The 27,255-nt window shown below is 42.6% G+C and overlaps 1 protein-coding gene across 1 annotated transcript in view; it reads left to right on the top strand.

Moving 5' to 3' along the window:
* The window catches only part of LOC120842158 (neprilysin-4-like), a 75,310-nt gene that overhangs the window by 25,023 nt on the left and 23,032 nt on the right, over window positions 1–27,255 (top strand). The window contains exons 2-5 of the mRNA XM_040213186.2: window positions 8,255–8,381; window positions 16,571–16,724; window positions 20,340–20,411; window positions 23,561–23,687. Of these exons, the coding sequence (XP_040069120.2) occupies window positions 8,255–8,381; window positions 16,571–16,724; window positions 20,340–20,411; window positions 23,561–23,687 (480 nt within the window). The remainder of the gene's footprint in view (window positions 1–8,254; window positions 8,382–16,570; window positions 16,725–20,339; window positions 20,412–23,560; window positions 23,688–27,255) is intronic.

Below are 27,255 nucleotides of genomic sequence, written 5' to 3'. Positions count from 1 at the left end.
TCGATCCAACTAGTTAAATAATTATTTCAATATTTCACTTTATAATAAATAATTTAAGTGTAGCATTTCAATTACTAATATGGTCGGCATAATTGACGACTATGAAACCCACCTACGGTATAAAGATATCAGGACTGCGCTACCTTTTACGGCGCTCCGCGAAATACACTCAATTTGGACGTGTTAAAAAAAGAAACGGGGGGGGGGGGGGGGGGGGGACAACGAAAGGGAACAAAACTATAGAGCGGAACCACTGAAAACGTCACTTCTTACAACATACGATAAACCGGCACGACTACATAGCCCTTTGTCGGTTCTAAAAAATGTTTCTTTGGAGCCGACGTCATGCGGCGAAGCCCTCCTAACGAAGACATGCTAGTTCACTTTGAGTAAAGGTTTGTGTTTGTTTTCTTTTGAAGAGGTAATATTACTCAATGTGTTTCCATCAAAAGTTAGTTGAAGTCATTGTAAACGGTTAAAATATGTTTAGAAAAGGTGATTTTTTTTTAACCATTTCGTCGTTTACCCTGAGACTGGGGTTTTTTTTTGAAGAGCAGAAGAAACAGAAAAAACAGACAGGTCTCAAACTCAGCTACACGTTTATTTCAAAAACTTCCTCTTATATAGTTCGTTTTCGTCGTCAACAACCAATCACATACGACTTGTCCTTTGCACCGTGACTTGCACCGTGACAAGTCGTATGTGATTGGTTGTTGACGACGAAAACGAACTATATAAGAGGAAGTTTTTGAAATAAACGTGTAGCTGAGTTTGAGACCTGTCTGTTTTTTCTGTTTCTTCTGCTCTTCAAAAAAAAACCCCAGTCTCAGGGTAAACGACGAAATGGTTGACTTCCACCAGCTAGCCTGTACTTTGACTCTTTTCTGATTTTTTTTACTTTCTTATTGAAAAGCAATCTTGACACATTTGCACATTAGATAAATTAGCTGCGTTTATGCAGTACTAACAAAGCTACAAAATGACTAAGCATATTATTCTTCTATTTTTGTAAAACGAATTTAAATATTACCATTTTGGTATATTTTACGTCGTTTTATAAGAAGCAGTTCTTTGGTAAACGATTTGTGAATGTGACTCTAAAACTTGTTGATTTGACGAGAGTCTCCATTTGTTGCATCGGAAATGTTTATTTCGGAAATGTTGATCGTAATTTCTTTTTTTTTTATATTCTTTGTACATTTTGTAAACCTTTTATAATATAAGTAGAAAAATATTTACGCGCATGGCTTTGGTGTGAAATTTACGGCTGTGCATATTACCATAGCGAAACAATGGCAATCTACTCCGACTCGAGCTTCTACATTACATATATATTCGAAAGAAAATTAGCCACGGCTTTAGCATATAGCTGAATGCTCTTCCCAAAGAACATGGCCTTGATATATATGTTTTACATTGATATACAAAATATGACCGGGACCATGACTGGAAGGTCTGACGTAGAAACTCCCAACACGAAGGTGAATCTGCTTTCACGGACTATTGTGCAAGACCTTAGTAGATCAGTCCTTAGATCTATCCGAATATTTTGGAAATTAATGACACTCAGTAGTTTTGAAGAATCCCGCGGATAAGCGTGGCTTACATTTACATGGCATACCTATTTAGCCCAAGAAGCTAAAGGGTTTTTCTTGAAGCTTGAAGTCAAGAAGCTGAAGGGTTTTTCTTTTTTGTGTACTTAACATGCAATAAAGATTATTATTATTATTATTATTATTATTATTATTATTATTGATGTTGGATGAACACCCCAAGTTCTATATCTTATTGCCCCAAGCGATGGAAACTACTGCCCAAGGATTATGATCTATATTTAAATAATGAAAAAATTGTTTAACTGCCACACAAAAATTTAGATTTCTCAAATGGGTATTTGTGGTCTCACTACACCAAAACGAATGCGTGGTAACACGATAACGTACGAGCTTTTTCTCGTTATCGCACCGTCAAGATCTCTGTCTGAAGTGATTATTTTGATCGTACATCGTTGCACGCACAAAACTCTTAATCGAGCACTGAATAACACTTTCCTCAAAGTGGTTAGAGACGCTCATGTAAGTCGCCGCAAAAACATCTTCAGAGTATTGCCACTGCTCATTGTTCGCTCACTCATAGTACAGCTATGTAAGGAGTCGAAAGTCGCCATTATGGGAAGAGTTGCAGGAGACAAGGAAAGGCGAAATTCTCATGTCTGAAACTTGAGGGCTCCGTCCACGATATTTTTAAAAGTCAAGTGGCATGATGCATTCGCATAATTCAAAAAGCATGAGTTTCACGAAGGCCATCACTACTTGCTTAAAAAATGTGACTTGTGAATCCTCACAACTTATTCGCCTATATGTGTTATCACATAAGCACAAAAAAAGCGCTAAAACGCGTGCTAAATATGTTTTTCCAGCTTAATTATTTTATGCAAAATCTTTTTGACTAGTTGATGCAAAAAATGGGGTTGTAAGAGCCCTTTTAAAAGCGAAAATGAAAAATCCATGTAACATATCTACTCCCTCCAAAGTGGTGCTAGGCTGGGGCTTACAGGAGAAAACGGAAGACGTCTCACATTTGGAAGGCAGTAACTAAGTTTGGCACAAACTTATTTGTTCTATGCTGTGAACGTCAGTTTGTCTTCCCGGGTGCTGAAGCGCCGGACATTGCGAATGCACGTGTCGTTTTGCGCCTCATTCGCACGCCCTCTTCTGCGAAGAAGATTCCAAACGAATCTACGCGCTCACGCAGGTAGATTTGACAGCGTCAGACATCCTAAAACAAAAAAGTGAGAAAAAATAATTATACTAACTTTCTACTTCTATAAAACAGAAAAGGTCATCTAAAGTGTATTTTTAGTGTACTTATGTGTAAACCGGATATATTCCTAGTGTACTTCGGATTGTAGTGGTATGGTTCACGCTTCGACCCTTTCTGGAATTAAAGAAGTCAATATAATCTAACAGTATAATTTAGGTATATTCTAGTTTGCTAATTGCTATTATTTTAGTTTGCTTTATTATTTGTTGCATATTTATTTTATTATAATCTTTGTTACACTTTAGGACGTGTTCAATACAAGTCAAATATCCGTTTAATGTAGGTATAGTTTATTTTTTTTTCTTTAAATAAATGAGAACTGCCGTAACCACGCTAGCCTCGACAATGCGGCACAAATATATTATCGCCGAGTACAGAGCAATGAACCGCTATGTGCAGGACTTCTGTCTGATGGCTATGACGGAAACAAGGGTTATCAGCGTTTTCTTGTACATATTATATTTCGTTTGCTCGTTTGTGTTTTCTGCTCGAACATGCTGTTGGAGGCCGGCTGCTCAACAAGCCGTTCCATTTGACCTGTATTCTCGAGAGCCAGAATCGCGCGAATTGGGAAATCAGCTTATTATTAAAGGTAAGCTCTGAAACTTCACAATGTGAAGCTGCCCAAGTAGCACAAAGTAAACTCCAAAAGGGAGGCCATCCGGGGTCCCACGTCGGTTTTGGAGCTCTGGCCCATGTTGCGCTTACTTGGGCAAACCAACTGGGCTGCCTTGGGGGAACCCCAGGGGGTCTCTTTGGGCAGCCCACATGGGCTTCCCTCTTGGACCCTCAGTGGTTCTGCTTCGTGCTTAGTGCCTTATGATGAGTAACACCACTTGATGAGACTCTCATGAGCCGGGCGCACTTGTCCTTCAAAATATCGTTTGGATTTGTTTTCTCTATAATCCGTCGTGACCTCGTCTTCAGGCTGCTTTTGTTTTTCCTGGAGGTACCCTCGCTCCCGGTCTGCTGACTTGAACACGTGCTTGGTCGCTGGCTGATGTCTGATGTTCGAATCAGGTGGTATGCATTTGACGGGAGATATTCTGACCCTATCCTCACAGCATAGCACTTATTTCCTCATCTTGCTTGGAATCACAAAATTTCTGACCAGACGTTTTCTTTTTTTTTCTTGTACGGTAAGGTTTTGTCGTTCTTGAAAATAAGGGCTGATCTCGATAACCACTTGGTCCTGGCTGGTTGGCCATCCATTTTCGGATTACTCTTTCAATTTTGTATAAACTGGATATTCCTCTTGTATCGTTCTCGCCTCGTTCATGTACTCGTGCGGTGCAGACTGACCAGAAAACCACTTGCACGTATGCTTCGTTTTCCTCTTTTATGTTGCCTGGTCGTTTGACAGCGACCTCGACAGCGTGTCAGCTGTTCAGAGATCAATACCAGGCACGTGTGAGATTGTGTAACTAAATCTCATCAGTCGTAGCTTGAACTGCTGCAACTGTGTTCCTAGAACTCCTTCTGGGAACACAGTCTCAACATTTCAAGCTCTCAAAATTTTCACATGCCAAAATCACCGTTTACGTCTCTTTCTCAATCTAAGCGTATTTTGTCTCCATGATGCTCAGTCTTTTCTAGCAGAACGCTACTGGTCAAATGTCTCCCTTCTTCTCCTTTTTCATTAGCACGGCACCTAACCCATATGTTAAACCATCTGCTGAAAAAACATTTTCCTGTTCAAGATCATGCAATGTTAGGGCCGGTGCCTACTGAATGTCCTTCTTTTCCGCTTTCAATGCTGTTTCTTGCATAGTGTCAGATGACCATTCGTTTTTCTTTCTGAGAAGGCCACGCAGAGGCTTAAATTTCTCGGACAGGTGGGAGACGAAACGCCCCGCTTGGTTTGCCATTCTAATGAACTGTCTCACTTCAGTCACTGTCATCGGCGATATGGTGACGATGGCCGTGACCCTCTTTTGGCCAACTTGACACTTCGCTAGCTGATATGCCCCAAGAACATTATTTACTTCTGCTTGAATTCCCATTTGACGTTGAGTCGGACACCTGCTGCTTCCAGCAGCTTCCAACAGCTCCTTAATCCTCTGTTCATGCTTTTCTTTTCTCGTGTCAGTGACCAGGATGTCAGTCATGTCACATAGGACTCCCGAGATTTTTTGTAGGACCTCATTTATCCTTCACTGAAGGTACTCAGGCGCAAAACAAAGAATGAATGGCATTCGTTAAAAGCAAAATCAACCAAGAGGCTTGATGAGGTGGTGAGAGTTTGAGACTCCTGTCCCAACCGGACTTGCCAGAATTCAGACTTCGCATCTAGTGCCAAGTACCACGACGTGCGCGACAGCCGTCTCAGTGCTTCTTTGACAGACAGCAGAAACTAGCTTCTCTCGTTTATTGTTCTGGCTCGGCTGGATTAAACCCACGCAGATGCGTAGTTCTCAGTTTGGTTTGAGCACTATCACTATTGCAGAACACCAAGGTGTAGGCTCTTCAGCTTTTAACGCGATAGCGTTTAGGAGACCGTGTCGCGAAAATCCGGCGGCGGCGTCAGTGGGAACAAAAAATCCCATAACGTAAAGCGTGCTGCCAAGTGTGACGTAGCGTGTGACGTCGCAGGTGACGTCACGTGCGTGTGGTCACACGCGGTTGCGAAGTCATGACCCTTCCTATCGACCCGCTAAATTTGTCGGGAAAATATTCTGCTACATTTGGTTCGAATCCCCCCCCCTGTTTATCCTAACATTTTCTCGCAGAATTTAGGACGTTGAGAGGGTCATGATGTCACAGCCTCATGTAACGTCATGCGCCACGTTACAAGAAAACAGACGTGACACTGCAGACTAGGCCACGCACACACGCTCGCACGGCTTGAAAATGAGTGCGGCTTTATACGAGAAGCCTTTGCGAACAGGAACCGATAACGCTATCGCGTTCCGCTCTTAGAGGCGAAGCTTAAGCATCCCCTAAATTGTTCCTAATAATCCCTTCTTTTTTTGTGCCGCCGACCTGCTCTTCCACTTTCCTCATTAGCTCTAGGGGCACTCGCCGCTATGTGTGGATGGAGACTAGGTTTGCGTCTTTGGCAAGCTTGGTTCTGTATTCTCGAGCCATCTCACCGATGCACCTGAACAACTTGGTATTGCTTGGCCACCTGGTCCGAGACTGTGCACAGGCGTTTATTGAGTATAAAATGGCTGCTTTAATTTCTTTACAGGAGGGGCTCTTCAATGCCTTTCGACCCATAAACCTCCTGTTGTATGGTCTTCTTTTGTTGTACTTTTAAAACACTTTGAGTGGTTGTTCGTTTGCACCAGAGATTTTAGCAGCTGTCTGCCCGAAAGGGTTTCTTCGTTTAGAACAAATTTTGGAGGCATATGGCACTCACGTGTGCACAGTCAATTTTAAACTGCACGGTCTTTCCGATAACTCGCAGTTTGGCTTTACGCGTAATTTTGTCTGCAGTTCAGATGCTTCCAATAATTAAATTTGGCCCTTTATCTGTGTCATTTAGAGTAACCTCTTTTAAGGTGTTCTTACCTTCATTATCGGGCTCCTTGAGGGAAATTTGGTGCCAGTGATATATTTTTCGGCAATTGCCACATGTTGAACCTGCTGCAGGAATCTTTCATAAGCACTGTGTCAGCATCTTCCCAACGTCTGCGATCGAGTCGAGTACTCCCAAGCATTTTAAGGTTCATCTTCCCGCCGCCGTGCGCCTTTCTCATTTTTGGTCGCTCGTTTGTGGAGTGCACCCAGCGTCAAGTTTTTGTTTGGGACTCGCCTCTGGGGTTCGTTTTCTGCCGATGACCGCTTCTTTTTGTCGGTTTAGTGTGTACGCAGCTTTGAGGGTGAAATTCCGGTCACTCTGGAGCTTTTCCGAAAGCGAAAAATCTTGCAATCCGGCGGAGAAACTATCTCGGACAAGTTCTTCCTTCAATGCGCCGAAGATGCAACGCGTTACTAGGCGATGTAGGCTTGTCATGAGCTCTCGACAGGCTCCCCAGGCTCTTGATTTCTCCGGTGGAATGCGACTCGTTCGTAGATGACGTATTGCTTGCCGACAATAATGGCTCTCGAAAGGTTCCGCAACCGCTTCGAACTCTCGAGTTTCGGCGTCGGTCGGAGTAAAGGGGGATAAAATGTCTTCCGCACCGTTGCCGACACCCTACGGAACCGGTTGAAGCAGATGATCCATCTTAAACATTTATCCTGTCGCTTGAAATCGAAGGTTGCCGGCGTCATTAACCCTGTCGCCGGCAACGTAGCTTGCGCCGTTACGACGATTTTTTGGTTCGAAGAGAGTCCCGCTTTTGACGCCATGCGGCATTATTTCGTGATGGCGTTTCGCAATGAGTAACACCACGCGTTACTGACGGTTGCCATGGTGATTGCCATTTTGGACCCTTTCGAAGCTTCGAAAGGGTCATTAAAACAAGTCGAACAAAGATCGCCACGAAGCATCATCGTACTGAATGCGTTGCTCGGCCAATGTGACTTTCATGACCCGGGCGGCGTTGTCCGCTTCTCCATCGACGTGCTGCGCCCCATGGCGACGCTTATTGGAACTTTCGAAACATTATCATTACAGGACACCAGTGGCGTAGCCAGGGTGGAGGCTTATGGGGCTTCAGCGCCCCCCCCCCCCCCCCCCTTCCCGCCCCCAAACCCAGCCGACCGTATTATCACAGAAATTTATTTCGACCCCACCCTCCGCCCCCACAACACGTCATGGATATCCCAGCCACCTCAGCACCCACCGAAATAAATATTGCCTACGTTGTGTGGGCACCTCGTATAGGGCATGTCTACTCTGCGCCCGCGTGGGACCAATGTGGGTTCCGTAGGGGCTACCCCAGCACCCATTGCTGACATGGGCTCCACATGGGCCCCACCACTTGTGCTACCTCGGGGACACACCAGATGAAGCTCAGAACGCACTTGCAATGGAGTGGAAGTATCTACATTTTTTTTCAGGCTCATTAAACGACCATTCACTATTGCAAAAAAGTTAGAGATAAATTTTCTATCTTGCAAACCTTGTGCAAACTAAGTCGTATGGATACATTAAAAATATCACGAGATGTGACCTCCACACGTGATGACATTCCTTTTATATGTATGACATTGAAAATATAGATTCCAATTATTCTGATTCCCAAATTATAGCGATGTGAGCGTTTCCTTTGGCGAAACTTCAATCGAAAATGTTCTTTAGACGGTCGTAAAAGTTGGTACAGGTTCATTTAGAATCATTTGAGCTAACAAATATTTTTCTCATAGCAAGTTTAAAAAGCTTAGAGGGGACAAAGCCCCCATATAATTTGCATATTGGTGTATTTTTTTTGTGGGCATTGTGATATAAGTTTAATTCTTTTTTGGACATCATTTAGACATTACTTTGCAGATATGTAATCTTCACTCTATGTTGCTGTTTTGTTTTCTTATAAAATTTCAGATTGAATGGCTAAAACTGCTCAATAATGAGTTTGCACTTGCCAATATGACACTCAAGGAGAACGAACGCGTGATTGTATTGGAACCTGATTATATCCAGAATATTGAAAAAATTCTGCAAGGAACAAGTATGTAAGTCGGATCATATGGTTAAATTATTATCATGTTTAAATATTACAAAATTACGTGCAAAACAATATGTGTTCCAATTCTCCTTCGGTTTATAATACTTTTTAGGGTGTGCAGCATTTAAAAATATCAGTAGCCTTTATCTTTAAAGTCTTACAATGCATGGAATGCAGTATTTAAGGAGGGATCGCTTAAATTTCTGAAACCAAGTATATACTCCAATAATTGCTTCCTCAAACATAGCTTGAAAATAGTCATCATGGTGTTGATTCGTGGTGTCACCTTGTGCCAAGACGTCACGTGACATTAATTGTCCCACTAAATTTAGCGGGGAAACAGGCCTCGCTTGATCTTAGGTCACAAAACCCGGTCACGTTGCGTGACGTAACGGTGTCACGTGGCCTGATGTCACATGACGCCGGGTCATGTGACAAAACGTTTCCCGCTAACTTTAGTGGGAAATTTGACATCGGAGTTCTAACTTGAAGTCCCGGGATGCTCGATCCACACCTTGGCACATTTCATTTTGTATGAGCATTGTACCGGCGTTGTGGTCGTCTAGCACTGATCTGTGATGCACGTTAAAAAACCCAGGCTTAACCGTAGTACTGCACTCAATTAATTTTTTATGTACAGCGCAAACATCAGTCGCTTATTGGGGTCACCTTTCTGCTGTATAAACAAACGCAACACGATTAAGTGTCATGTAATGCCACACAAGGTGAATTTTCCCTCGCTAAATTTGGCGGGGAAATGTACGAACGAATTAACGTACGGGCGAAGAGACAGATCAACACACTTTTGGAATCAGGGGTTCGGACAAAATGCCTTCCATATTCCAAAAGGGCATGCCTTGATCCAACTCACCTGTACGAATGTAGACTTACCATATGTTTGACAGAGTCGACAGTGCGAGTGGCTGTCACCTGAAGGAAAAAACGGGGAAAGTGCAGGCGAGCTGGTGTAAGTAATACATGATGATTGAAACCTGAGACTGTGGGAAACTCGTGAAGTAGCAAGAAAAAGGACAGACAACGTCTTAAACTCAGCTAAAAACTTCATTGCCTCTATGCCTTATATACCCCCCCCCCCCCCCCCCAACGTCGCCACCACCACAACGGTCGATCATTGAACTACAAACAATACACCAGAATCACAACATGCCGAAACGCAAAAAAATATGTATATAAAAAGAGACGCGTGCCCGCTCGTTTCCATCTTCACCCGTCCACTACAAACAGAAACACAAGGTCGTTACCACCGCGCCCGGAAAGACTTCGACGCGGACAAAGTTACACAAGCACTGGGAACACGGAATGACCGTTTTTAACGTCTGTCCCTTTCCCTTTCCCCTGAACTGAAGCATGCTTTAGTTCAGTTCAGGGTAAAGGGGGGATGGGGCGGTGAAGTTAAAAACGGTCATCGTGTGTTCCCAGTGCTTGTGATAATGATGAAAATAATCCATGGAGAAGTTGAATAAGAGGGACAAAGGACAAACATAAATCTCCAAACACAGCTAGGCTTCCCTCCTCGCTCACCAGTCACCTATCGAACCCGGGACCTCTCCATTACAGGTGGAGCGTTCTACGAACTGAGCAAACCAGGGTTTAGACGTCAGTAGAGCAAACGGGTTTTATCAGCTGCCACCAGTCGTACACCAACAAGGTGAAGCTTGCAATTTATGGTTATAATTATAATTCAATTAAGTGCAAAGGTGCAAGCGAGCTGGACAAGAATGTTGAAAATAATTTCTGGAGAAGGAGAACAAGAGGGACAAAGGACAAAACCACATCTCCAAACACAGCTAAGCGACTGGTACGTGTGTATAAAGCTTGAGGCAATGAAGTTTTTAGCTCAGTTTGAGAAGTTCTCTGTCCCTTTCCTTCCTGCTTCACGAGTTTCCGTATTTAAAACCACGGTCTTAGGTTTCAATCGTCGCATATAACGTGACGGAAAGAGTTTTAAAACCTATAGAACCAGTTTTTTTTATATTTTGTTAGCATTAGTAAACTGGTACATGCTCTGACCTTAGAGTTGTTTGAACTAACCACAGCTCGCAAGGTCGCCACGAAAGGGCGCCTGTGAAGTCACGGTGTTTTCGCCCCTGTATGCACAACACACGCGGCAATGTAAGTCTCAAAGGGACCGACGACGCAGTTTTGTACGATACTGTCGTGTCTCCGCCGTAGTATTAAAGGAGTCATGAAACGATTTTCCAACTTTTTCCTGTTTAGCTTTCCTCCTAAACTCTTAAATCGCGCATTGTACAAAGAGTTTAAGAAAACGGAAATGGAGGAGCCCCCTCTTGCTCAAACTGTCGTTTGTGTACCCGGATACAGTCATTCTCCCCTAGAAGATTAGCCGGTCACTCAAAATTCAGGCAAAAGTCGCTTTCCCCATCCCGTTCATCACGAACCTGACAGTGCTGTGGAAGCTACGTGCTTGCTGGGCCAGCCACACTTTTGACACGTGATCACGCTCTCTCGCGCAAACACACGCGCAGAGAATGAGGTCAGGTGAAGAGCGGGAGGCGAGATCACCCGGCCATTAATCACGTGTTTTTGTATTTACAGTCGTCTGCCATCTTTCATTCGTGAGAATTTAAAATATAATTACTGTGAGCGACAAATACATTTACATAAAATCTGAAGATTGTAGGAAGACTTGCTCTTTCGCTTTTTAATACCAGCCAGTAGACACGCAAAAGAGGCAATCATTATTGGACCTACAGAGGCACCCCTGTGGAGTTCTTGCAGCATGCCCGCGTTAGCAAAATAAATGCGTTTTTGGGAAACACTAACCAGTATAAATGTTACTCAGCGTAACTTTTATATGAATAAAATATTGAACATCATACAACAATATAAAATATAGCAACACGCTCTTTACATTTACATTACATTTACATTACATTTTACATTACGCTCTTTACAGAAAATTAACAACGTGGTGTGAATCTTGGCTAATGACGATTAATCTTGATCAATCTAAAATTATGTCGTTCTCCAGATCAAAAAATAAAGTCACTTACACATACTCTATTTCATCTTGTGAACTAGAACGGGTAGCCACATTTAAATATTTAAGAGTGTTCCTTTCTGCAGACTTATCGTGGAAGTGCCACGTCGACTTTATCTGCTCTAAAGCAAATAGAACATTAGGATTTTAAGACATCTTTATCTCGCAGACCCATATGTGAAACGTTTAGCATACACTACGTTAGTTCAGACGAAACTAGAATACGCGTCCATCATATGGAATCCTCATCAAGTGTATCTCATTAACCAACTCGAAGCTGTCCAAAATCGCGCCACTCGTTTTGTTACTCGGAATTATTCTCGAAAAAGCGTTTCCTGTCTAAAACAGGCCATATCTCTCCATACACTCGACACTCGTAGAAAAAACGAACGGCTCTCTCTTATGCACAAACTATACTACAACCCATGGTCACCTAAAACATTTATTTTCCCGGCTCATCATATTTCCTCTCGCCTAGATCATCCATGTAAAGTCGAACCCATTTTTTCTAGAACTAACGCCTACAAATACTCACCTCTCCCACTATGCATTTCTGAATGGAATAGCATGCCCTCAAGCCTGGTGACGATACGTGACCATAACCATTTTACGCAGGAGCTTGTTAAGTTGTTTGAGTAATCTCTGTATAATGATGTTCTCATTCAATGTTTCCCCCAATTGTTGTGTATTTTTGTAAATTTGACGCACCCCCCTTATGTAATGCTTCACATAGAGGCCCTTAAGGTAATTAAATAAAACGAAATAAAAAAAAAACTCTCGTTGGCCCACAATATGCGTGCACGTCGCGTTAATGCGTTAATTAAAATTAGTGAGCTCATTATTACAGATGGATATATACTGGCGTGCTGCGTAATTGATTAGTGATCGGGCCATGGATTGCAGTTTTGTAATTTTGAAGAACATTCTAAACTTCTCTTTTTTTACAACCTTCACGCGTTTTTACTAGCCGAATAGACATCCCTCAAACGGGTACGGACACGAAATTCCAGTGCTGATTTTCTAGCTCAAATGTGTTGCTTGTTGCAGAATTACCTCAAAAACTGCAGTTTGTTGTTTAATTGAACGATCTTTCAATATGCACCATTATGGATGCATGCGAAGCTAAGTTGGGATGTAATCTGGCACCGTTAAGGGTCAGGCTTACGTACGTAGGTCATGACGTAGCACGTTTCACACTAAGCATCGGAGCAGTGCCGCTCTTTGGAAGTACGCTCAACTGTTTAATGGTACGTATACACCTGAGACGAAATTCGCTGCCGCGGGAGCGCATTCGCTCCAGGCGGCGGCGGCGACGAGCGGGTTGCGTTTACATCTACTTCCTTAGAGTGGCGGCGGCGGCGCCGCCTGCGGCAGCTGTTCTCGTGACATCCCGTCAAATATGAGGAGAAAGCGCGAGATTTTCCGGATTCCGGAAAAAATATCATCGGAAAAAAACGTCCCCGGAAAAAAAATTCCCCGGAAAAAAGTCCCCGGAAAACATGTCCCCCCCCCCCCCCCCCCCCATAAAAAAAAAAGGCTCCAGGTGGAAAGCAGAGAAAAAATGTCCCCCGAGGTTTCTCTATCGCTGGGTTTCCCCTGACTCTCATGGCCTTCGGGCAGTCCTGTCATTGACCGGTCACAAATGGGCTGACCCACCTAGAGGTAGAAAGGGAGACTGGAAGTCAGATAAATCAACCGAAGTTGTCTGTTGTGGGTATTTTGGAAACCAAATTATCGTGTTTGTAAAAACCAACTTACTCAGTTTTTTCCCTATTGTTAAATAAGAATTTAGAACACTTCTAGCCAAAACCAAATTATTGTGTTTGGGGAAATTTGAGAGGTACTTGTGTGCCATTTCCAAATAGGTAAAAAGCGCGACACTGTTAACACAAACAAGCGATCGCTAGTTTTTTTTTTTATTATAGAAACGAAAGGGTTGTTATCACAAATATCCTAGGTACTGAAAGTGCTCATATGGGGATATAATGCAGACGGTAAAATTTTGTTCTCACCAATACTCTTTCTAAGTAAAATGCGAAAATGCGCCGATATCGTGTTCGTGCGAACAGTGTTGCGATGTGTACCTCGGAGAATCGTATATTTCCTTTTTTGAACTCCGTTTTTTCTTACTTGCCACAGGGCGTCTTTTTTAGCAAGGACATATGACCGGACCACCCGAAGGCCATGAAGATCAGGGAAACCCAGGGATAGAGACTGCTTTGAGGACATTATTTCCTTTTTCCCACCTGAGGCCTTTCTTTCTTTTTTTCAAAACATTTTGTTCGTTTTCTTGTTTTTTTTGGGGGGACTTTTTTTTTTTACACCCAGAGTTCCCACCTCGGCTCACTCTCCTGGGCGTTGCTGGTCTTGGAAGAACGCTTACTCGTGACGTAGGCAGCCTCGCGCTAAGCAAAGATGTCACTTCCGGTCAGCGAAACGCTTGGTAGCGGCAAAAATAGGTCCTTGACTTATCCGGCTCGCCGCCGCGTTTTTCGCCCAACGTTTCGCGCCAGTGGCGAAAGCTGGGCGGATTCGCTGGCGGATCCGCAAGTGTAAACGTGCCATAAAGCGGTCATGAAACAATCTTTCAAGTTTTTTTTCTTAGCTTTTCACTTCAACTCACAAATCGCGCAATGTTCCAAGCAGTCCAAGAAGACGGAAAGGAGGGACATCGGACCGCCGTTTGTGTAGCCGGATACCACCATTCTCCTCCTAGAGGATTAGCCCGTCACTCACAACTCAGACAAAAGTTGTTTTCTCTGCCCCGTTCACCCCTAAGCTGACAGTGCAGTAGAAGTTACGTGTTCGTTGGGCCAGCGACGTCATTGCCACGTGATCATGCTACCACGCGCATACCCATCCGCAGATAATTGATATCAGGCGAGGAAAGGGATTCGGCTGATTGGTCCAACAAGTGCGTAGCTTCCACCGCACTGTTGTCTTAGGGGTGAAGGAAATAAGTGAGGTCCGGTCACCGGTGTCGTGTGACGTGCGGTTGGGCCGGTAACGCGCTTTGGTTACAGCGGATGTATCACGGCGAAAAAGAAGAGAGCTTTCGAAGTGAAGGAGGTACAAAATGGCCCGCTGTGTTTGAACATTTTGGTGCCGAAAATCAGGCTTTTGACTTTCTACCTTCTTTCTTTTGGCCCACTAAACGATATGCTATTAGTACAATCCCAGTCTAAATTAATTTATCCCAGCCCAAAATTCGTTTCAGGGGCCCTTTAATTCAGTCGTTAATTTGAATTGGTGTTTAGGTCACGTGACGTCAATTGATATCCCGTGACTTGATGTCACCTGATATATACACGAATTAAGTTTCCCCGTCAATTTCGGCGGGGCAATTGGTGTCCCGGGACATCTGGCATCAAGTGACCTGTATGCGAATTCTGTTTTCCGCCTAAATTTAGCCGGAAAATTTACTTCACGTAGCCTGATGTCATATGACCTAGGTACCAATTCCCTTTCTTCGCTAAATATAAAGGTGAAACTGGTGTCACGTGAGCTGATGTCACGTGATCTTATGTCACGAGGCCTATTCACCAATATAGTTACGCTGCTAAATTTAGCACAAAAAAGACGTCATATTACTCGTCTCGCATCGAAGATTTGACCTCGAATGATATTCTGAATGTGTTTGGGTTGAAATTAAGGCCAGTGATGGCTTCAATTACCTAATAGGTACCTATTACTTCCCGCCCTTTTCAGACCAGACAGTTTTTATCGAGCATTTTGAAGCAATTAGTAAGCAGATTAATTTCGAAAAGTGTCTTGTTCAAATCTACGGCGATTTTAATCTACCGGGCGTTGACTGGTTTGTCTAAACGGTAAAAAGCAACACAAACACATCTACCAAGGTGCATTCTTTGTTATCTTTTATAAACTTCTGTGGTCTTCAGCAACACAATACGATCATGAATAAGGCCGGAAATGTACTAGAGCTTGCTCTTTGTAACATGCCAATTTTAAGTGTACAGCGTGCTGTGAATCACTTGGTTCAAATTGATGATTTTCATCCACCTTTCACTGTCGAGTTTTCCCTCCCGTACAAAGCGAGAGTTCCGTGTAACTCATCAAATTACTGCTTTTCTAAGGGTGACTATTTAAGTCTTTATAGACAGATTGAACATTTTGACAGGGGTTGTGTTCTTTCTATGTCAAATGTTGATCATGCCACCGAAACGCTTACTACAGTTGTAAAAAGTGCTATCGAAAAAGTTATTCCTAAGTGCAAAAAAAAAATTTTGCATGGCATTAAAACGTGGGTAAAACGTTATTTGTTTTTGTTCTGTAGTAAAACCGAAACATTTCCTAAAAATTTCTGGTTTAAAAAAAAAATGTTAAGATATTTTAGCATTTGCTCCGCGCAGCAAGTTTAATGACAACCATCGATAGGTTATAGCCGCCGGAAGAACCAAAATATTCTCTCGAAGCGTTTCTCAGCATAAAAGTAACTGAGGGAGGCGCTCAGCCTTATTTCTCAAGTGAGGTAGTCCCACTGAGCATTGCACGATTGCTGGAAGTGCTGGGTAAGGAGCCACGCCCTCGAAGAATCACGAATATATTTACACTTTATGAGCAATGAAAGGAACACTAACGGGAACTGTACACTTGAGTGCACTTAGCCCTAGAATACCCGCCACACAAGTCAGCGTGGCGCAGGTACTCTCGGCGCTGATGTTGATTTTATCGGAACAGAGGTGTCCCCTTTTCTCCGAGTACACTTGATGAGATCTGTTGCTTTTGAGATCCTGCTCAGTCGTATGTTTTTCGCAATAAGTGCGAACTTCCGCGCTTATTCTACTTTTAACAGAAATAAAAGTTTCCTTATAAATTTCAACTCTAGTTTTTTTCTGCACGTGGGAACGAACAGTTACGAACTGTAACGGATCGTTATTTTTTCGTTCCAAAGCAGATTCGGAACTGCCCTTTTTTATGGAACGAAATTGAAACCAGAACGAGGAACACTTCATTCCGACAACCTTAATAACAGCACATTTGTTCCGTCTAGTTCAATAAGAAAATAATAAAACCTATCAACTCTACTCATAGCAGTGAGTTCTAGACTGCTCGTCAATCATGTAGTGATTGCGTCTACTTACTAAAGACCTTTTATCACCCTCTGCTAAATTCGCTACACAACCGATTTGCATTGATCCTTTTCGATAAGGTTCTTACATTGGTACTTGTGCGATTTTTAAGGAACAGTACTTGGCGCATCACTGGCTGTTCTTCATCGATTCTGAGGTCGACCATACCCCCTATATTTCAGCTTTTCCTGCTGGAGTACTTCAGCCGCCATTTTTCCAAGACGGTGTGCCTTCGTAAGTGGCTTTACGAATTTCATTGGGTCTGTTCTCAAAGTGGCTTCCTATGATACGAAAACGTCTTAATCGCTGCACCTGCCATGTTGTAAACGTAATTTATAACCAAAATGTCAGCTGTTCGGGATTCATCAAACAAATATTGAGGTTGCCATGTTTAAGGGAGTCGCCATTTTTGTTTTGTCTTTGTTTTCCTCACGATTCGATTTCATCACGGGCTTGACAGATGAATGAGCAACTAAGACGCAGAAAACCGCACACAATAACAGAAATCTACAGTAACTAAAAATACACATATATAAGCAATACGAGGGTATATTGTAAGTTTCCGGCATTAATATAAAAATAAAATTATTCTGACTTAGTTTATATTTTATTTCCCATCATATTTTCCATGAAACTCAACACCCTTGGTACAATGTTTCGCGAGCTCCTCTATTATCTTTCAAATGTGACTTCCTTTGAGGGCCCAAAATTAACCAGTGATTATCTCGATGAACGCTTTATTGGTCCGGAATTTCTTTTCAGCCAGGAACGTTATGAGTCTCGCAAACAGGTGGAAGCACGACGAAGTCAGGTCAAGCGAATATATTGGATGAGGAAGAATTTATAATTTCAGTTTTTTGAAACCTTGCTGATCCTGAGAAATGCTGAACCGAACTAATCTGCTTCGAATTGAGAAGATGCGACACACACATTGCATAAAGAATATTTTTGTCCCGTTATGTGCAGTATGAGCTACTTGTTATAAATGCTCCCCCATGGCTTCCATACTTTCACTCATTTTTATTCGACGGCTTCCGAAACAATGCTATTTATTTTATTTACAACTTGTGGTGTGTTATCCGTTTTTGGACGTCAGGAACAAGTCAAACATATTTTCTTTCATTTGACCAAACTGGCTACTTTACACAGATTAATATTCACTATTTTTATTGAATAATATAATATAATTTATATATATAATTTAATATAATTAATATTAAAGACCTTTAATTCAAAGGTCTTTAACAGAATCTGTCATTCCTGCTGAGTGGAAATATGCAAAAGTAATTCCCGTTCATAAAACTGGCTCCCTGCTACTTCCGGTAAACTATAGGCCCATTTCATTACTTCCTTACTGTTCGAATCTGCTAGAACATATTGTTTTTAAACACCTCGCGAGTTACTTAGAAAAAAATTCTTTTTTTCTTTTCAAATCAACATGGTTTCCGTCATGGCCTTTCTACTACGACTCAGTTACTTGAAACAGTCCATGATTTCGCAAATATCCTGAATCGATCCAAACAAATTGACGTCATATTCCTAAATATTTCTAAAGCTTTTGATAGAGTATCACATAGTAAACTTCTCCTTAAACTTAAATCAATTGTTCAAAACGAAGGTATCTTTCGCTGGCTCCAGAACTACTTACAGGACAGAAAGCAGTAAGTACAGATCAACTCGAGTGAATCATCATTAGTCCCTGTTTTATCGGGTGTTCCGCAAGGGTCGGTCCTGGGGCCATTACTGTTCTCAATTTTTATAAACGATTTAACCGCTAATATTCCAGTACGTGTTCGACTGTTTGCAGACGATGTTGTTTTATTTACAGAAGTCAATGAAATAAGTGATCAGATTCTACTAAACACCTGCTTGTCCAAGATGGCGCACTGGTGCGACTCGTGGCAGATGTCATTGAATGTCAAGAAGTGTGTTCGAATGCATATAACTCTTAAATTAAGTCATCTTTCTTTCGATTATTCTATTAATAGTACTTCACTAGCCGAAGTTACTTCTTATAAATACTTGGGTGTTATTATATCGAATGACCTACGCTGGAACACTCATATCATGTCTACTGCGCGCAAAGCACTATCCAAATTATGGTACTTAAGACGAAATTTAAAACATGCCTCTTCCGACGTTAAATTGACAGCCTATAAAACTTTCATATTACCCATCCTAGAATACGCTTCGGTGGTTTGGGATCCGTTTACAAGTACCAACATAAACGTCCTCGAAAATGTTCAAAGAAAAAGTTTACGCTTTATTCATAATAAATTCCAGCGAAAATATCCCGTCTCTGAACTGTACGCCCTTTCTGGGGTGAACTTACTAAAGCATAGACGCATGTTTATGAGATTAAAGTTTCTATTTGATTTATTAAACAACCGGTTCAAAATCGATATCTCTAAATATATTTCACCCGCACCTCAAGATTATCCCATGCGAAGTTATCATTGCAAATCGCTCAAAGAATTCAACTGTCGGATTAATGCATTTAAGTACTCTTTTTTCCCAAGGACTGTTCACGACTGGAACTCCCTGCCAGGCGATATAGTAACAGCATCACCAGAGTCCTCCTTTTTTAATAAACTCCGAGATTTTTGTGATTCTTGTATCTGATGCTCATTTATTATTATTATTTTTTTTTTTGCGATGAATAGTCTTTGTATAACGCTGTTTGTGTTTTTGGATCAGCTAGAACGAATATCCTTGTGCTTGTTACCTGCTGTTTTTTTTATTATTGTTTTTGTGTACACACATGTTGTAAACCACTCCTACCACGTCTCCTGAAATAAGAGACAGTAGTATTAATAAATAAATAAATAAATATGATAACTTTATCAATACTAATTTGCCCACAAACATTTCAATACAAAAGCTGTAAAGCGCGTTGAGAGTCATCTCAATTTAATGTTTCCATCAAGTTAAAGCCTCGTATATTAATACTAAAGAAAGCGCGCGAGATATAAAAAAAATGACCGTGATTGAGGGCACTAATATAGCAGTTCTTTGGTGGGTAGTCACGTGAGGCGCTTTTAAAACTTGCGCGAGATTTGTTGTTATCTTTCTTTAAAGGTGGCAAATATTAGATACACAGAGTACCTTTCTGGAAATAACACGCCCTACAATATTGGTTTTGAAAGGGTGGCACACAAATCAAATATTTATAAATATAGCTAATTAATTAGTACCAAGTAGCCACTTTGCAGCGTAACAAAACGTGTATTGACCTGCTCAATGGAACTGTGAACAAGACTACATTTGTTGCATATATGACACAGCTTTGCTAAAGTATTCGGAAAAGTTATCTCAAACACTGTCCTACACCCGTAGGAGCAAACCATTTTCTTAAGAATAATTCACATAAATAACGTGTCCCGGATAGTCCCTTCATAAAAAGCAAATTTGTTTTGTACACCATTTTTCAAGACAGATTAACGATATTACGGCTACATTACGACATCAAAACCAAAATAAATATACCTGATGCATTTGCAGCGTACCGCATCTTCTATTCTTGTGACCATAGCATTAACTTGGCAAAACCTAAATTATACGAAGTGGTACCTTCTCAATGCCTCTTTGAGGGAACAGGGGCAGCGTCTTCGAAAGCAATCGTGTGAAAAGTCTTCCCCGCACGCTTTGTTCCAGCATGAGCATACACACCCTACTTTGAGATACCTATGCCCGTGAAGGCTCTTTGGGAAGTTCTTAAAGCAATATGGTTAAAATAAACAAAGATATTTACTTCTCAAATCACATATTATAACTCTTCAGGGATTCCACTTTCGAAAACAAAGCTTACGCGTGCTTCAAGATTTGCATCGAATGTTTTCTCTTCTTCAGATCACTCAACATGGGAGCTATTGGAATGATGATAGGACATGAAATCACTCATGGTTTTGACGACGGCGGGAAGTATTCAGTAGAGTTTTATATAAAGTTCTACATAGTATAGTTCAGTTTATATTTTTTTATCTTTCATGGTGCAATTTATGAAGATCATTCTAAAACGTTTCTTAAAGAACCTCAGATAGGTATCAACGCTTCTCAAGTACGGTTTACATCAACCAAAAAAAAATAAAAAATACCCTCACAAGCCTCGGTAAAAAAAAAAAAAAAAAGAAAGCGAAGGAGATGAATACCATATGTTACAAATATTCCTATCATTTTAATATTCGGAACATAATTCTGGCCGGCATACCAGACATGATAAATATCGCATTCAAGAGAAAAGAAAAGAAACACAGCAATTATAACAACAATTATAACACGCTGCAGAAAAGCCAGTCGCCCATACCCTGAAGGCCCGCGGCGTTGCGTCCAATGATGATCAGATGGTTTTGCAATTCCAGCTTGCGGCCGAGCTTGTAACACTGCAGCGTGACCACCCTGTCGATCGAAGGCATGATGTGTGCCACTGGTCCGGCTGGCACTCCGACGATGTTAAAAAAACACGACCTACTCGTACGCCCAGCTCGCTTTCTCTTCTTCCGATCTTGCACTCTGAGATATCATCCAGTGAAACAGCGCAAATACCGGAGCAGCGAATACAAATTACGAATCAACGGAGATCGACTTACGTTTTTCTATCCTAATTATGAGAACAATGAAGATGCCAGCGTCACGCCGAGCGCTCACACTTGACAGCGTACTTTGAGGTGATTCTGCTCCCGTTTCCGGTTTTGTTCTAAGCACCGAATGAGATCTAGAGAACTGACCCGCTTTTTTCGCTGGGCAGCCGAGCGTTTGGAGGGGCTGGAGCAGAGCGCGCAAAAAATCACGGTGGCCATGACTGTGCTAGCTTACTTCGATGTGCTGCCGACAGATGGCATAACGCGACAAACCTCAGAATGCGGCGCCGGCTCCGCGGTGCCTTGACCGACCATTTTCCAACAACGGTGGGCCACTACGGCACTGACAAACGCAATGTGCACGGTGCTCTGGGGAAGAAATATGTAATGCCAAAGCAAGCATGTAAAAACACTAGAGAATTGTGCATTATAGAGAACCGCCTCGGGCTAAAAGACGCGTAATAAAATAAACTACCAAGACACTCATGACTGCTAACGTGTCGAAATACTAAACCATATATATACGTCGCATATTCCTACAACATACGCTGTGCGCTGGGCACGGCCGTGCAGCCTGTCCAGAGTGTGCCCGGGCGGGCTCTGCTGGCTCTGCGGCCGGTCGCACCCTCTTACCGGCGGCCGGCAGTGCGTAATAGAGAGGGCTTCTCTTTCGGGTGGCGTTCCTTGGAACTGTGCCGCTTGCCAGCTAATGGGGTGGCTACTACGCAGTACAGGCTTCGCTCTATGGGACAGCTGAATTTATGTGTCGCATGGCGCGGCTTCTAAAGCTGATAATGCCGGTTCGCTCCGTGGAACAGTAAATGCTTTCGCATTAAAACTTGATAAAACGACGCCTTGCCGCTCATGCAGCAGTATAAAGCGTATAGGAATTTATAGGTTTTATAAAACCGAGGAATCCCTAAACGCTATATACTACTTGCCTGGTTCATATAACCCGAAGACGACGTATACGTCGTTTTCAGGTATATGGACCAGGCAAGTCGATTAGGTAGACCTGAGCATACGGCCACAATACATACGGCAGATTTGTCACGTCTTTCAGGAACAAGTGCTCCTTTTTTTAACCCAAGGAACCAGAAAGGCATGTAAACCCCGTATGAGTAAATTTCGGAAAGTACCGCAGCTAGTCCTCGGCAATCAGATTTTTAAAGCATGCGCTACTGACTGGGGGTCTTCAAAGACAAGCAGAAACAAACGCCAACCGGAAGCAACGTTCATCCCCCCCCCCCCCCCCCCAAAAAAAAAAAAAAAAAAAAAAAAAGTTCGGCGATTATATGTTTTTGTTTACCTCCGCACATTCTTTATAAAAACAAAGCAACTCCTGAATAGACGCGGATGCGTAAGCAGTCTGAAGCTAGCAACAGCCGACGCCATTTTCGGAGTGCCATCTGCTATAATACGTAGAAGCACCAACTTCAGCGCGAGCTCACTGGCTGCCGCAGATCTTTGGTTGATCGTGCCTGCTGGTTCAAACTTTTGTTAGCAAAGGAAGAAAGGTCGCGCGAAAGGTAAGCTTCTAATCCCAGCTTTAGGGTAAACGAAGTATAATGCCAACGCAGCTGCGCTATGTTTGTGCTCTGTTCTAGTCTTTTAGAGAGGCCAGGGTGTAGACAAAGTAAAAAAAACATAGGTATACACCCCCCCTCCCCCCTCAACGTCATCACTAGTGGACCCAAGCAGTGACGCCTAGTATGCGCCAGAATCGCCGCCCATACCTCTTGCAGTGATTCACAGCGAATGCGATGATAGCACACGGCGATGCCAAAACAGACGTGTCTGCCTCCTTGCAGCTATACTCTCGTCAACCTTCGGCTTGTTTCCCGCTTAAGATGAGCCGGAGATCAACTAGCGATGACGTCATGTGCAGGCCTTGTTTTCCAGGAGGTGCAGGCGAACCTCGCTTCACTTCGCTCCGTTCGACGAAAATTAATTTTGATTTCAGTTCCGAGCTTGGCCCAAGACTCGAGGGAACCGCCAAGGATTGAGCAGGCACCGCTTCTCGCTCTCAGGTTCGCTGCAAGCACCGGCGCGTCTGGTTTTGGCTAGCATATCCGCGTTAACTTTAGCAGACTGTGTTCGAAAACTTGCGTCTGCTGTTGCTTGTTTCATAAACTGCGTTCGTGTATGCGTCTATTCAGGAGACTTTTCGTCGTCCTAGTGGCGGTTAGCAAATCAGACGGACTTTATTGTGCGCAAGAAATTAAACTGCGGCTAGCCGAGATCAGGCACATGTTTGGAATCTTTTGCCACTCATTTTTAATGGGAGAAACGCTAAATAGAAAATTTCAAAATTATGACAATCCAGATGTCTACATTTTTCCAGCACCTAATATCTTAACGAGCTATACAAGAGAAACATGTTTATAAATCGTCATTCAATCTAAGCTTTTTGTTTTACGGCAACGCGGGCTAAGCTGTACATAAGATAATAATGCTTACGTTTTTGCCCTGTACATTTCTGCCGCCAGGAAGTCAATTTGATGCTGATGGACAGCTGCGGAACTGGTGGACCGAGAGCGCAAAGAAAAATTTCTTAGAAAGAGCTCAATGCTTTATTGAACAGTACAGCAACGTTACCGTAAAGGAAGTGACCTTGACGGTAAGTGACATTCTTAACATACGTGATCGTTGGATAAAATGATCGTGAATCTTCCTTCAACAACCGAAATAGCACATAGCACCTGGTTAAAGTCGGGGCGGTCCCGGTCTGTCGACATGATCTCACCGGACCGGGGCCGCAACTCCTCACGAGACGAAAATGGCCTGTCCTATTAAGGACCCGCGGCGGGTGATACTTGCGCAACGGCCCCCGGCCGTACAGCGCGAAACACATGTACGACGAAACCTTCCGATCCGACATGCGGACTGCCGGAATGACCTTGGGGGGAGAGAATTTTCGTAGCATCGGAGAGCGTTGAAAACCCTCACCTCGGACCGTCGTATTGCGTGGTCGGACGTCGGATCGGACGGTTTCGTCGTACATGTGTTTCGCGCTTACGGCACAACAGCCGTCCGTTGCTATGTGTGATAACGCAGCATCCTCCTCGAGGAGCTGCCGATCCGGTGCGAGCGGCGATGCCATGTCGGTATCGCCTACCGTTTTCAGATACGCGAAGGGGGGAGGGGAGGAGGGGTTTAGGGGAAGAAGCCTTGACAAAAGGATGCTAGCAGCGAAGTAGGCGCGTAGCAATGAGAGAGTTTAAGTATAATTCCAGGGCACTGTATCACGCAGAATTAAAGTTGTCGAAAAACTTTTTGTCGAACAGTATTCACACTTGTTTAGTTGCCAGGACCCCGAGGGTCCTGGCAACTAAACAAGATGATTTTTTTATTACTGCTGGCGAAGGTAGATAAGCAAGCAAAAGGCCGTCAGACGCGTCCATAACCCTGTCTGATATAATGACGGCGATAGACGACTTGAAGCCAGCGAATCCGCTGGGACCAGATGGGTTGACGGCAGTCTTGTACGCGTTACTGAAAAAAGTAACGGTTTACAATTCCCACTACTATATTGAAAACTATAACTGCATAAAGTAATGAATTTCTGCATCACAACTGTTATTGAAAGATTACCAAAGAAGGAAATGATTACTTTCACGTTACTTTTTTTTTACTTTTTAGTACGAAACAAAGATGCATACATAGGTTCAAGGCGGTTACATTTTGTTTTGCTTTTCTCGTTCACACCTAGTTAAGCTTCAACAGCAGTTGTCGTCCAAGTTCTCGTCACTCCTCTTCCTATGTTTCCTGGCGAAGATATCTGCCGTGACTTTAAAGACCCTCTCGACGGATTCGCTTGAGGGAAGAGCGACGTTGTAGAGCAGGAACACTTTGCGTACCACTTCGTGGCTGCGCAACACTTCGAATGACGCTTTCTAGTATAGATGAGGTCAGTGCAGAAGAGTCGTGTTTGCCTCGGCCCAACTCGGATAGAAACATACCGTACACAGCAAATGAGGCACTCTCAACAGCTCGACGGTGAAAACGTCGCTGAGCACGTTGACATTCTAATCCTTCATATATCTCTGTTGCTGTTGTTTTTATTTTGTTGTTTAGTTGCCAAAAAGTGTCCAACGTTGGTGCATCATAGACGACTGTCCCACGTGGAAAGAGAGAGCGAGTTTTAACGTAAAAAAAAAACTCAACTCAATAATTTGAGCTCTTTCGGAAATATATATTTGATTACTTGTAATTTATTACAAACTATAGTCATGGAACTCAAGCGCACGTTGCCGCATAAAAAAGTAACTAAAGCGTTAAAATATTACGACAGAATGTAACTGCTTACAAGAAATAAGTTATTTGTAGCTCGTTATGTAGAAGTCTGGTTGGCTCCTTTTTTATCAAACGTTTAAGCGTGACCTTTCACTTATATTGCCAGATGTATTTGAAAAGGCATATTAAGAACGGGAATTTTGACCGTTGCCGTGCTTGCGTGCGCTATCAGTCCTGATTCGAAATGCGCCGACCGCGTCAACCTGCGAAGCGTAAATTCTTATTGCCCAATTAGCCTTAGAAATATTGACTATAAAGTATCAATGAAAGTCCTCGCTAGATGGCTCCGACGTGTTATAACAAGTGTTGAGAGCCCGCACCAGACGTTTGTCATTCAGAGGCGAAGTATTTTAACCAACGCCCACGTCGCGTGCATTCTTCTAGTGTGTCACGATGCTGTTGAAGAGCAGAAGGTAGCTACGATACAAATAGATTAAAAAAAAAAAAAAAAAACTTCGACCGGATGTTTTACGAAGTTCTCTTTACTATTCAGGAACATACAGGTAGGTCTGTTATCTAAGATTGCGTCCAAATGGCGTACTGCTATCGTAAGACATGTATTGTAGTTAATAAACACTTAAGTGAACATATCCCCGTCCGATCTTTGGTCAAGTAGGGATGCCGTTTCACAGCCGCTACTGTTCGCACACTATATCGTACTCTTTTGTTTACGTTTTCTTAATGAGTCATGCAGAGCTTTAATAAACGTGCAGGACCTAAAGGGTGATGTATAGCAAACCCCTCAAATCCTTTTTTTAATGTTAGGACCAACAGCCACCCAAATTATTTCTAGACAGCTAATCGCATTTACACAAAATGATCCTACATGATTTGGTACAGCAATTCAATTCAATTCAATTCAAGCTTTATTTTCCAGATATACACTGGAGGGACCTCCAGACAAAAAGCTGCTATGTGAGCAGCTTGACGGGGTCCCACTCCTATACTGAGTGTAGTTTCTGTAGATATTATACTTCCTTAGTCGATCAAATAATTCACAGTCACGTGCCTTCGCAGTAAAACAACTTTCTGTCAAAACAATAATGTCAACTTTAATATATTCAAAATTGAAAAAAAACCTTGCTTTTTTAACAATGCTTTTGATAATAGTGAAAGCACACATCCGTTTGAGATGGGAAAAACACAAGCAATACCTCTCGTGGCCCGTTATTTCGATCCCAAAGCCTGAGATGGGTTACTAAAAGGAGGGTAAATCTGCGCGTCTGCAGCTACTGCTGCTGCGGTGGGACCATTATCAAGAACGTTATCGAACACCGGATCGTAAATGAGGCATTTGTTGTTAACATACATTATATTGCTTCAAAACGTAAAAGCAGCATTTCATAGTTTCGCAAATTCTATCAGCTTCTTAGGCCCGCGACGGGTACTAAGCGAAAAATCTTGATTCGATCATGCTGACACGAGTAGATTTTAGCGATGATCTGGGGAGTAAAATTTTGCCTTTCAGTTATGATGATGTAAACTTTACGACAACAGGTCGACAATTACTCTGACCGTAATTACAGATTGTGTGCGCCCGTGTAATCGCTTCATCCTCTACTTGGACTTTTAGTGACCACCTAAATAAGTTTAATACCGTTTCGTCTGTTTGTGCACGGGTTTCAGATAATATATCAGCAATCCTGCAAAAAACTGAACTATCGCGAGGAGAACGACCTTTTTTTCTTCCAGACGTGTACGAAAATACTAGTCAACTTTTTGAAGAACTTTAATGGAACTTCGTGTCACGCATACTTCTTCATTAAGCAGCGTCAAGGCAGAATTTCTATTTTGGACCTCAGCCAATCTATTTTTAATATTGATTATGGCGGTTTTTATTGACTGTTGGCTTTGTTTGACCTAATGAAGTGACGTCACCATTCCCAACTGAG

Source organism: Ixodes scapularis, unplaced genomic scaffold (assembly GCF_016920785.2).
Source record: "Ixodes scapularis isolate PalLabHiFi unplaced genomic scaffold, ASM1692078v2 PGA_scaffold12__126_contigs__length_90152505, whole genome shotgun sequence".
NCBI classification, from domain to species: Eukaryota; Metazoa; Arthropoda; class Arachnida; order Ixodida; family Ixodidae; genus Ixodes; species Ixodes scapularis.
Note: the sequence above shows the minus strand (reverse complement) of the source record. Positions and strands in the feature narration are given on the sequence as shown.